Genomic DNA, 12509 nt, shown 5'->3' on the forward strand with positions numbered 1-12509 from the left:
TTTAACCTGGATTTAAAGATGTCTAAATTTGGTGAAAGTTTAATCTTAGTAACTATTATGAAGCTTTAGGCATCTCTACAAGTTGTTTTGGGTACCAGAAGTAGTAGAAGTAAGTGTTATCCAACTAGTCTTTCAGGTTTTGACCATTTTACTATTATTACTATATTAACAACTGTTATCATTGATCGTCATTATTATTTTCCAAGGAAATAAAAAAAAATGGAAAGAAAGATTTTTCTAAATAAATAAATAAACACTTCACTGGGAGTTCTGAGATTACACCAGTTGGATCAATCAACCACCAGCATAAACACAAAGCCACCTACTCCATTGATTTGTCATGTGACAATGCAATAAAGTTATTTCAGATCCTCTCTATCAAAAGGATGGCAGATTAAAAGATGGAATAATCTAATAGGACAGACTACTGATGCTCTAAGTGTTAGAAAAGAAAATGAAAAATACATTTGAAATTTTGATAACAAAATATTTAAAATGTTTAATAATTTGCTGTTAGAGTTTAATTTAATTTAATTTAATTTAATTTAATTTAATTTAATTTAATTTAATTTAATTTAATTTTGTAACCCACAAGTGGGCTGATGCATAAACAATAAATAAATAAATAAATAAAATAAACTTTTCTCTGCTCTGTCCAGAACAAATAGATCTTAATCCATGGCTCCAAAGCAAAAGTGTCTTACTCGGAACTGACTGTGTTATATATAAAGCATGCACTCTGAGACATGATGAATAAAAGCTGTCGTTGACTGAAAAAAGGATAAATTATGATTTACTGCATGGGTGATGATATCAAAAATAGCAAAAAATAATCGATTAATGTTTGTATAATCATATAACAGTAGCCTATGGGGCGGAACAGAAGATTTTGGTGGTACCAGGGTGGTACAGCATTCAGTTTGAGCTTTTCTAACCACCAGCTGGAGTCATAAATCACTGATTTGAGGATAAATACTCAACAGGTAAATTATAATTTCACTACCAGCTCAATGACTCTGGTGGGTAACTTCTTAGGAGATAACTGTAAAAATGTAATATTTTTATGTTTTGTTGACCTCGTTTACATGGACTGGGAATCAATTCTTGTCTACTGTGAAATAATAATTATATCCGTTCTTTGAGCTTTTTAAAGCACAGACAGCTGCCAGACCTGTACGGATACCAGCGATGGCTGCGATGATGGGAAGTTATAAAACAAAGAGCAATCAGAACAGCTGATTGAGATGATGCTCAGATAGAGAGAAAAATACTGTAGCAGGGAGGAATAAATGGGTGGTAGTGGGAGGGGGAGTGTCATGGGAAGATTATAAGGAAGGGGGAGCAGGAGGAAGATGAAAAAAAGGCAATCAAAGAGAGAGAGAGAGAGAGAGAGAGATGCAGGCAGAGAAGAGGGTGGGGGGAGGTTACTTTGTAGATTTAATTGCAGCGCAGTGTAGGCAATCTTCTTTTTTCTTTCTCTGTGTACGTGTGTGTGGACTTCCCAGTCCCCCCCCCCCCCCCTCCCCTAGCCAGACATTAACTGCAGTGCTTCATTTATCACTGTCAGGTCTGTGGCTCCATTGGGGAGGTGAAGGGAGACTCCTGGACATTGTGGCCATCTTGTAGCTCCCCTCCTGGCAGCAGTATGATGCCAAGGTTTGGTCTGCTGGCCTCCAAAACTCGCCATGTTGGGTGAGAAAAAATCTGGAACATCACAGTGCAAATACTCAGTTATGTGACTCTTGGAAATTTTATAAATAAATAATATAGTATGTATATGTAAGCTAGTAAGTAGTTGACATTCTCTAGTTGAAATAGACTACAAGCCCAAAATAATTCCACATGCTAATAAACTAATTATTTATTTATTGATGCTTTTGGGGGGTAAACACCACTTTTATCATTTTTTCTTGCCTCGCCACCGTGTTAAAATGACCCCCTCTTGAGGTTCTGGGGGTTATTGGAATGTTGGCAGTGTTAAAAATAATTCCTGGATCCAGATGGTGATCCGGAGGATTCTATTTTAGAGATTTCCCTAAAATTTAATCAAAATCTGTCCATTACTTTTTGAGCTATGTTGCTAACAGACAGGCAGACAAACCAACAGACAGATGGAGGGACAGATGTACATGCTGCCTGAAAACATAACCTCCACCTTGGCGGAGGTATTAAAGGTGAAAGTCTAATCATTATGACATCTTAGATGAAGTAATGGATATTTTAATTTTTATAAAATTGCTCTTTGCTTTTCAACCTCCAGTATCATCTAAATGCTTCTTATTTTTCAGTTTTCACTCATTTCTTCCCCTTTTCCTGCCATACTTGCATTTAAATCCAGCTCCCCATCTTTCTCTGTTTCTCTGGCCTGTACCACTAACTGTCTCTAGAGCATCTGCCCTCCTTCCTTCTTTTACGATATGTAATCCTAGTCTGTGATTGGCTTTGTGATGTGTCCATTAAACTGAAGTCCAGCCCCTACCTGCAGCAGCTGAAGATTCGTCTCTCCCTGATGGGAATTGGCTCTTCTCATTAACTTTAAAAATGCATCATTAATTCATTACCTACCACAGTGGCTAGTAAGTTTTTATTTATACCCTACAAATATAATTTTAACTCACATTTACTGGGTTGTTAGGTGGTAATTTAGAGCCGTATAGCTACAGAAACATGTTTCTTTTTTATATCAAGGCAGACTTGACTCACTACCATTAGCAGTACAAGTTGATAGTAATTCAATATGCTGTATTTTGCACATAAACACCAGAAGAGTGCGTTCACCAAAAGAGATTGGACAACGCTGTGTGTGTGACAGATTTAGTGAGACACAAATACATTACTGGAGTTATAGCAACTTTCTATATGCAGGAGAGCCATGTTGGGTGAAGAAAGTCCTTTAACTTTTTGAGGAAATTTGACTTCAGATGTCTTTTTTTCTTACATGGAACTCAGAAACTCCAACTTCCAAGTCCAACAGAAAGCCACCATTATTGTTTATTAAGTTCACCAGTATTCATTTGACAGATAACTGCAAATAGCTGTAGCTTTTGGACCAATTTTTATAAAAGCCATAACTGAATGATGGTAAAAGTTCCCTAACAGCAGCCTAACTACAGACTTTTGATGTGTGTCATTCCTCCTTATACAGCTCGTATCTCGTGAGCTATCACTGAGAATAAAATTGAAGTGCATTCGGTTAAACTGGAGTTCCTTCTTGCTGCAGCCCTTAAATATTTAAGAAAACAAAAAGGCTAACAAAAATAGATAAATCTAAGACAATGACGCAGGAATCTGACTCACACATCACAGCCAGCTCAGCATGGAGGGTGACGTAAGAGACATGAATTCAACAAAACTTGGATCTTTCTTAGAAATCCACCTTGAAAAGGTTTATCTAAATCTCTGGGGTGCAAGTTAATTTCATTAAATTATCCTTGCTATGACATCACACAATGTCATTAAACAGAACATTCAATTTTGACCTATTTATTATATCTTTATCTTGTATATTTTATCAGCTTTCCCTGTTATCTGCAGCTTCAATACAGAAAATTAAAAAGTGATGAAGGACGTGATGGAAGGCCGCCGAGATAAATCAGAGTGAACAGAGTGCTGATTGGCTGATTCTGGAGCAGTTCTGCCTGCCTTTAGACACACATGTATGCCTGAGATGAAATAGAGCAGCACTAATGGAGAGAGAGTGTGTGTATATGTGTGTGTGGCACAGATGTCACCATGGATAAAGGCCTGTTCTGTGATCAGGCTTATTATTGTGACAGGATTTAGGGTGCTGGGAAAGAGACTGCGAGGCACGCTAGTTAGTCACCAACACACACACACACATACAGAGTGTACCTAAAGTGAAGTGGCTCACTCTTTGATGTGAAGTGTCCTGAAATGCTTTCTAACCTCTTTTACTGCTCTTCACAACCAAATAAAAGAAAATTAGTTGCCTGCACAAACTGGCCCTTATAGCTAATACAAGCTTAGAAACATGGAGCAAAAACCTTTTTTTTTTCTTTTCTTTTTCTTATTTTTTATAAAATAACCCCAGTACTGTCAGCTATCAAGATGAAATTGAAGATATTCTCTGGATATTTGTTTGCATCCCTAATATTTCTGCTACTTGAGTTTGCATATGCCACAAATACAAGGTTAGGCAATTGCGGGACAACACAAATAAACCACATACACAAACACTTCTTCACACAAAAACACGAAATCAGTTAATCAGCTAGGAGTGTTGTTATTGTTCCCAGCGAGATAAAGTCGACTCTCAGAGAGGCAGGCGTTTCAGGAGCGCTGCATGAAATAATTACACTACAGAAAAATGACACACTTTATTCTGCAGGCTGTATGCGCACAAGGAAAAGATCCATGTGGAATATGAATGAAAGCGCTTTCTTTTTCCCTTAAGTATGACATACAGGAACATCTTCTGAGTTATCATTCCATCTAGTAGCAGGAGGAAAAAATGACTCATGAGCTTCTCTACATCACAGAAAACATTATTTTCAAATTATACTGACAAGTTTGTCACTTTCTGGCTAGTTTCTGACAATAATCTCACCTTTAAAAGCCTTCTTTTCTTAGGAAAGTCCTTAATTGAATGAAAAGACCCTGAAGTATCAACACTAAGTGGCAGCCATTATGAGAACACCTTTAGCATTTGAAACATTGGAGCAGCCTTTCTGAGAGCAAGGGTGTGGTTAGATAGTTAAAAAGTGAACTTCTGTCATCTTTTTCTGTGTTCTTTCCTTTTACCTGAAAGAGAAAAACAGCTATACTGCAATAAGAATCCAACCACACTTAGAATAAGTTGGGATGTGGATCTGCATCATTGAAACTACCAAAATGCTATCTGACTGTCTTCCTGCTTGTCTTATTTGCTGTGCATGTGTTTCTGTTAAAAATAGGTGGCTTAGGATGCTAACAAAGTCTGGTGAAGAACATGTTGTAGAAACGCAAGCATTGCCATGAGCAGCCATGATCATTTCCAGGGGCAATTGTACCTTTATTTCAGGAATTATACTGCTCAGACTGAGTGCAAAATAACAGCAGCAGTATCAGATTTAAGGCTAAGATCATGGGCTAGAAACCACTAAAGGTTCTTTTCTTTGCTGCTGTAACAAGGTGTAAATTCCATTCTCTGCTCAAGTCTGTGACATTGTCTTAGATATGCTCACCTCTTTTCCTAACCTTAAGTCTTATTGTTGGCCTGCGCCTTATCATCTTATCAATCCAAAGACAGCATTCACAGACGCTTCTTTTCATCTGCCAAGTGGTGACCATGATGTTACCAAGAGTGTTTGTGTGAATTTATTTTTTATTTTATCCCCAGTATTCATCAAAGCAGGTAAATGTCTGATGTTGGTGTTGGAGTTTGCAGCTGTCTGCAGACAGGGACAAACCATATGTTGGTTTTTTGTCACTGCTTGATCTTTATTTTTATGGATCAACCTAACAGGATAAATTGTGTTAATTAGCTCAATTTCTCCCCTTTTTTAAACTGTACAGAGCTAAGTTAGCAGTTTCCCTTTGGGTTTACTCATCTCCTGATCTAGTTTTAGTGCATTGACTAAAAATCAATGGCATCTATCGTCTATAACTCTTAGAGAAGAAAGCATATATACATGGGCAAATTGTATATATCATCACGTTAACACATTATTAATTAATTAAACAATAGTTTTATCACTTTTTGGTTGAGTGAGTCGGTTGCTCACTGGCTGTGATCACACATAAAGACAAACTACAGTACACAGGAGGGATGGTGCAGGCTTGGGATGACAATTATTACACGTCTCAGTCACTAAGAGCATTTAGGGTGAGTTGTGCTTAGAAGTGGGGTTCCACCGGAGCTCTCCTCCATCCACATGCTCAAAGAAGCGTTCCCAAACCATAGAGAACCATAGTGCGATACATTAAGACAACATAGATAAAATACAAGACATAAGCATTCAATGAAGTTAAAACAGACACAGAAGTTAGTACACCCTAGATCTAACCAGCCAAATCAGTTTTTGAACTTCATCTTAGCTTTTTCAAACATAAAATTTGGTGTTAAATGTGAACTTTTTGTTTGAAATGTTAATATAAAATGAAATAAAAATAAATAAAATATTTAGAAAATCCTGAAATTTACATAACTGATTTTATTACATTAATAATTAAGTTGAGATTTGCAAGAAATATTTTAATTTCTAGCGAGTAAAAGGAAAACTGGTGTTAAAAACAAGTAGCTTTTTAAAAAGTGTTTACTACTAAACTTTTGTTGATAAAGCAGTATTTAAAAAATGAAAGTATACAATACATTACTTTTAAATTCATTATTGAATTTTGCATATAATGTGATTAATTGCAGAAAAATCATGCAATTAATAATGAAAAACTTTTAAAGATTACAATATTTACCAAATATACTGTATGACATACAGTTATACTGAGTCTGCTATCTGGGCTTAAATATATGGAGAAATGATTATATTTGAGCTAACAACTAAACATTAATGTGACTCATCTGCTTGCAGCCAGTCAGGAGAGCAGAAAGATTCTCAAATAGGAAAGCTGATCTTTTTCTTCATAATCTTGCACCCGCACGTTTGATCTTTAAAAGCTTCACATGCAGCAGGAGATCTGCACAGGCCAAATAAACTATCTCTGCATTAGCAAACATGAGAATTCAGGCATGAGAGTTCAAATGGCAGTGTGCAATATATTAGTTGTTGCAGAACAGAATAAAGATTGGATGTTTTTGCTACATTGATTGTGTGGGAACACAGTATTCACAAGTGAGTCCTTCTGCAGAGCCAAGATCGGACATTAAGTGCTGTTCAGGAACGCACTGGAGCAGTAAAGCCAGTTTATAACTCAAATAACAGAAGCTTTTTCTTCATTATCTGTCATGAAATTAGTTCTGCCACCTAACAAGTGCAAACTAGTGCTGGAGAGTGAGCTGCAAGAATTTTATGCAAAGAAGATTGTGTTTTTTTTTTTAACATTTCAGATCATATATCTGTTCGCTGTAACATCATAGACAGGTGATGTGTATCTTTTGCTGCCCCTTTGTTGTTTCTTTATTCTTTTCCTTCACACACACAGTGAGCTGTTACACTCATTAGTATTCTGTCTGGACTTATTTTCTTTCCCACTGACATTTACATTTAAATTGTTTATCTCTCAGTGTATGTGTGCGAGTGTGTGCGTCTGTAGCCAGTAATGAACATGCCTTTGCTGGTCCCTGAAGGCAGCCATTACTAGCACACGAACAGAGGATAATGTGAGCGTAGGAGGAGGGGGAGGAGGCAAAAGGAGGAAAGACAAGGCGGAGAATTTGCTCCAGTATTAAGATGTAGGATCCTAAATTTCTACTTAAAATCATTACGGTTTGCAGGTTGTTGCTTTTCACTGGATTGAAGCTTCATTTGTGCTGATTTTAGTGGAGTTTTACTGTTCATTGAGTTTTTTTGGTAAAAATAATTCAGTTAGCCGCATTTATTTTTGAGTTTGTCTGCAGGATTTTAGAGTCTGAAAACTAGGGCGTCCTAGTTGAAAAGTCTCTTAGCTGCTGATTAACTTCTTTCATTGTTTTCTAAGAAAAAAAAGCAGTCAGGATCTGTGTTTTGGATTTGGGATTACCAAGTTTTAATAGAACTGAGAAAGCTTAAATGCTACATGGTTCTAATCAAACAAATAGCTGACACTAAAAGGGGCAAAGTGCTATTTATCTTACAGAAAATAATTATGTTTTGATGTTAGAAGAAAGAAATCAAAATTTGTCCTTGTTGCAGCTTGCACATAATTCAGGGGTGATATGTATAAAAGTTGTGCACATTTATCATCAAAAATTAAACAGAAAAAAATGTGCTTAAAGGGGGAGAAACAACAGGATTAATTAATGCCATTGTTGAAATAATAATACCTTTCCCTACACAGTAGCTTTTTGTTTGGATGAACAGTAAATGTGCACAGACAGGATGCTAAATGATGGGATGCTCAGTGAGACTTAAAAGTGACAAGTTTCAGTCATTTCCTCCCCAAGATGTCATAAAGACAGGAGACAGATGCAGCATAAACCTTCCCCGTGCAGAATAGGGAGGAAGATGAAAACGTGTCTGAATATTTCTACTGCACTGACTCACAGTGAAAGGCTGCTCATGTAATCAGACAAACAAGGACAACTCACTGACTCAGATTCAGATGATCTGTGTGTTTTATGTGTGTTTGCACAAGTTGAGTGCAGAATATGAAATTCAAGCTGATTATCACTGTGTGTGTGTTTGTGTGTTACTGATTGGTTGGCAGTATCCATGTGGCTGCTTTTGTCTATCGGCATGCAGCCCCTTGTGACAATTATGCATCCATGCATGAATATGCTGTAACTGTGTGTGTGCGTGAAGACGGAGGAGGATAAAAGGAGTGAGAGGGGAGATCCAGATGTTTGCTTCATTTTCATTTTCCTCCACCATCCCATTTATTTTAATCCATCTCCCTCCCCCATATCATCGTACAGCAAGCCATCTGCACACACTCGCAGCCTCCAGCATGCTAACGCTAGTGTGTGTTAGCTCAGCCAGGTGGCTCAATGGCCTCAAATTGGTCCTGGTGCACCCCTGGCTGTATGTTGATTGGAGCGAGTGCAGCTGTTATAAAAATATGCAAACCTGCTTGCCACTGCTTAAGTGGGTCACTGCGTGTGAGTGTGTGCATTTTTAGTGAAATTTCTACTGTAGTGTGTGCATTGCTAATCCATTTGTCTTTGTTTTAAAAGCACATAGTTAGTCCTGACCTTAGCTGGTAAACAACTTGGCTTTTGTGGAACTGAAGCAACATTTTACACCTGTGTTGAGAAGACATGAACTCTTATTGTCATGCAAAGCTTAAATTAGTACATGCAGAGTTAAACACTGCTTTTTATAATTCATAGGTACATTCAACAATAGACTCAAAGTAACAACTCTAACATGTTAATAACTCTCCCTTTTCTTTTTATCACTTTATTGTGCAGCTAAACATGACGTGAATGGAAACAGGACTATCCCACCTTTTCCAGAGGGGACAGAGATGGTGATGTTTGGTAAGTGCCAAAATCATACCAGGAAATTGAAGAAGTTTTGCTGCTGCTTGCATGAACTAAAGGTTACTATGTTGCTTATTGTACGTATAGAGCAGCATAAGTAGTAATGTGCAAATTTCTTAAGCTCTCTTTATTTTTATATGTTGTCTGGAAATGGCAAACAGTATAGGTGCAGCAGTTTATTGATACATGCAAAGATAAACAGTTTGTTCAGTTCCAGTGAGCTTAAAAGTTGATATTTGATGTGACCACCTATTTTCTTTAACATACATGAACCCTTATAGACAAGCTTTCTTGTAATTTTTTCTTAAAGCAGTCTTTAGAAATAGTTCCCCAGGCTTCTTAAAGGACTTTCCAAACTTCTTTTGGTCTTTTGTTCAGTTCTCAGTCCAGATTGTCCCACTGCTTCAGTAATGTCGAGGTGTGGGCTCTGGGGAGGATTCATCACTCCATAAAACCTTTTGCCACCTATTTTCACTTTAGCTCTTGTGTAATCTGGGAAACTTCAGTCTTTTCCTCCTGTTTCCCACATGGCTTCTTGTGCAATGTTTTGCTCAGCTGGTAAAGCACCACAAAAAAATAAAAAACGAATGTCTTCTTGACAGCCACCATTCCACGAAGACCATTTCTGAATAGGCTTTGTCCAAAGGTAGATCTCTAAGTCCTGTGTCAGGACTTTACTGGACTATTAACCGATTACTATTTTATGTCTGTAGAACTGTGTTGTATTTGGCATTTTTCATAGATGTGACTAAAGTTAATGGAACTTTGTGCCAGTGACAAAGTGCCAGGATCCAGTTTAAAAAAGTTTTTTTTTCTAGGTTGTCTGTTACTCGTCGACAAAACAGTGGTTTATCTCTTGAGCTAGGGGACATTTTTGTGCTTGAATTATTCTGTGTTTAGATTAACTGGATTGAAAATTAGTGAAGAAATGGCCAATGTCCAAGGAGAAACTTTGAAACACCTTCAGTAAACCTGGAAAGCTGTTGCTCTTGAAATGATTATGAGAAAGTCTGGCTGCTTGGTTTGTTGTTGAGAAATGAGGGGTTGGGTCAAGACTTTTGCACAGGATTGACCGTACCTCTCTCACCCAACAGAAGTAAATTATTATTAGAATAAAGTAGACATCCTGTCTTTGGGCTATTTTAGATTAAACTAATGAATTCTTATCCATGCACTCTATAGCAGACAGCACAGTCTTTTATTTTATCTTTATATTAATGCTTACAACTGTTGTCATTATGATTTCTTCGTATTGTAAAAGGTAGTAAAGACAACTCAAGTGCAGGCTAAAACTCCAGAGGAGAGCAAGTGAAGGAAACAAATAAACTTTAATTAAAGCAAACTAAAGGTGCTGCAGGTAATTCAAGCAGAAAATCCCAAGAAGAACATGGCTAGGCCAAAACTGAACCTGCACAGCATGACAGAGAACGGGATCTTTTCCCTCATATCCTCCTAACATGTTATAAAAAAAGGAGTTGAGGAGAAGAATTGAGGATGTGCACACTGGGAAATGAGATAAGAGGTGGTTATAGTGATGGATATAATGATAAACAGGTGGGACAAATAGTAAACTCAGACTTTGTGAATCAAAAACTCAAAGCTCAACCTCTGTACAACAACAAAGCAAAGGTCCAAAAAGCAACTAGTTTCAAGGGAACACTGACATAAACTTAACCAAAGAACAAAACATCCATTTAGAAACACAGTGTCACTAAAACAAAGAATATGCAAGTGCAAAGACAATGACAGACACTGATTGGCCAGACTGTTTTTTGCAAACCACAGGGTTTTTGCTTGGGTTTCAAAACCAAACCCAAATATTTGTATGTGTAATAGAAACATATTTTAGAAGTATTTTAAGTATTAACTGTATTATTTATAATTTATTTATGCACATTTCCTCTGTGGCCCTTTCAGCCAAACACCAAGCAATATGGCTGTTTAACATTGTTCTCTATGAGAATCATCATGTCACATTATATTTAAACTTCTGTGTTTTTTCTTCCAGCAGACAGTAACGAGAGGTTACACTAAGAAAATTCTCTCAGTAAACTGATGCATGATGGGAGCAGGCCCCTAAAGACTGCTGTTATTCATCAATGTGTTGGTTTCTTCTCTTGAAGGCATGGGCTGTTTCTGGGGAGCAGAGAGGAAGTTTTGGAGACAAAAAGGAGTTTATTCAACCCAAGTGGGCTACTCTGGAGGGTACACACCTAACCCCACATACAATGAAGTTTGCACAGGTATCCTCTGCATACCTGCACACACACACACACACAGTGAACCAAGCAATGTGCTGTCTACTGAGAGCTAATAAATTGTGGAAAACAAGACACACAAAAGCAGAGTGAATCATTCCCCCAGGCCCTATTATACTGGGGCATGGATAAGGCTGCTATTGATGCCTGACCACTTTGCCTTCCTGACTATTTTTGTGTGTGTGTATTTGTGTGTGATGCATGTCCAGACCTCCCAATGTTTGTTCCAGTCAGCAAGTATAGAGTGAATCCATCATTAGACTTGTATCACCACCTGTCTCTTTTACCTTCTGACATGGTATTATTCTGCCAAACAATTACACTGATATGCTGTCGAATGGTTTAAATTCATATCGATGAGTTAGTTGATAAAATACACATTTATTTACAGTGATTACAAAATGGAAAAAAATGATCAAATTCTGTATTAAATGAGTTGCAGTACAGAGAAAAATGAATGAAAATGAACTGAAAGCCTGAGAGAGGAGAAAAATCCCCTGCTCGGGAAAAACTGTTGATGTGTGATGAATCTTTTCTATTGGTTTTGCAGATTTACTGCTACAGATTGTCTGTTTGGTTAGATTATTTGTGTCTACCATGACCACCAGAGAGGCCAATCACAAGCTTTGGGAGCATTTTCAATGGGCTGCTTATCAGTTGGGTCAATGCTATTTTTAAGAGAGCAAAGATCTTTGTGCCAACTAATTTGCTTGACATTTAGGCTGCATGTTTAATTTTCTGCACTTTTTACTACACTGCTTTCACATTCTCACAACAGTGTAACATGGCATCTGTGCACCCTACATGCATATGAGGAGAGAAAAGCCACCCAGTACATGATTTGGGTACTTGGAAATATGTGTTCCTATCCACACACACAAGTATGAAGCATAAAATAACACATGCAAACATTACAAACTGCACAAATATTATTATCCTCTGAGAAATGATTGTTTTAATGATTTTTATCTCTTTCTTTCACTATTATATTTCTCTAAAGTTGACTTCCTCTAAAGTCAAAAGAAACTTAGTGAAGGCAAAGGCTCACAAAATAGCTGGTGGTGGTTGCATGCATAAACACCAAGATCCAAATGGGATGATTTAGATTATTGTTCGCAAGTGTTTAACAAACAGAAATTCATTAATAAAATAAATCTGATTATTATCAACTCTTA

The 12509-nt window shown here is 37.2% G+C and overlaps 1 protein-coding gene across 2 annotated transcripts in view; it reads left to right on the forward strand.

Annotated features, from left to right (window-relative positions):
- Window positions 1–12509, forward strand: part of msra (methionine sulfoxide reductase A) — a 41803-nt gene that overhangs the window by 8834 nt on the left and 20460 nt on the right. For both annotated transcript variants that reach the window (XM_041975135.1, XM_041975136.1), the window contains exons 2-3: window positions 9005–9073; window positions 11200–11319. In XM_041975135.1, the coding sequence (XP_041831069.1) occupies window positions 9005–9073; window positions 11200–11319 (189 nt within the window). The remainder of the gene's footprint in view (window positions 1–9004; window positions 9074–11199; window positions 11320–12509) is intronic.

The sequence above is a fragment of the Melanotaenia boesemani genome, chromosome 22 (assembly GCF_017639745.1).
Source record: "Melanotaenia boesemani isolate fMelBoe1 chromosome 22, fMelBoe1.pri, whole genome shotgun sequence".
NCBI classification, from domain to species: Eukaryota; Metazoa; Chordata; class Actinopteri; order Atheriniformes; family Melanotaeniidae; genus Melanotaenia; species Melanotaenia boesemani.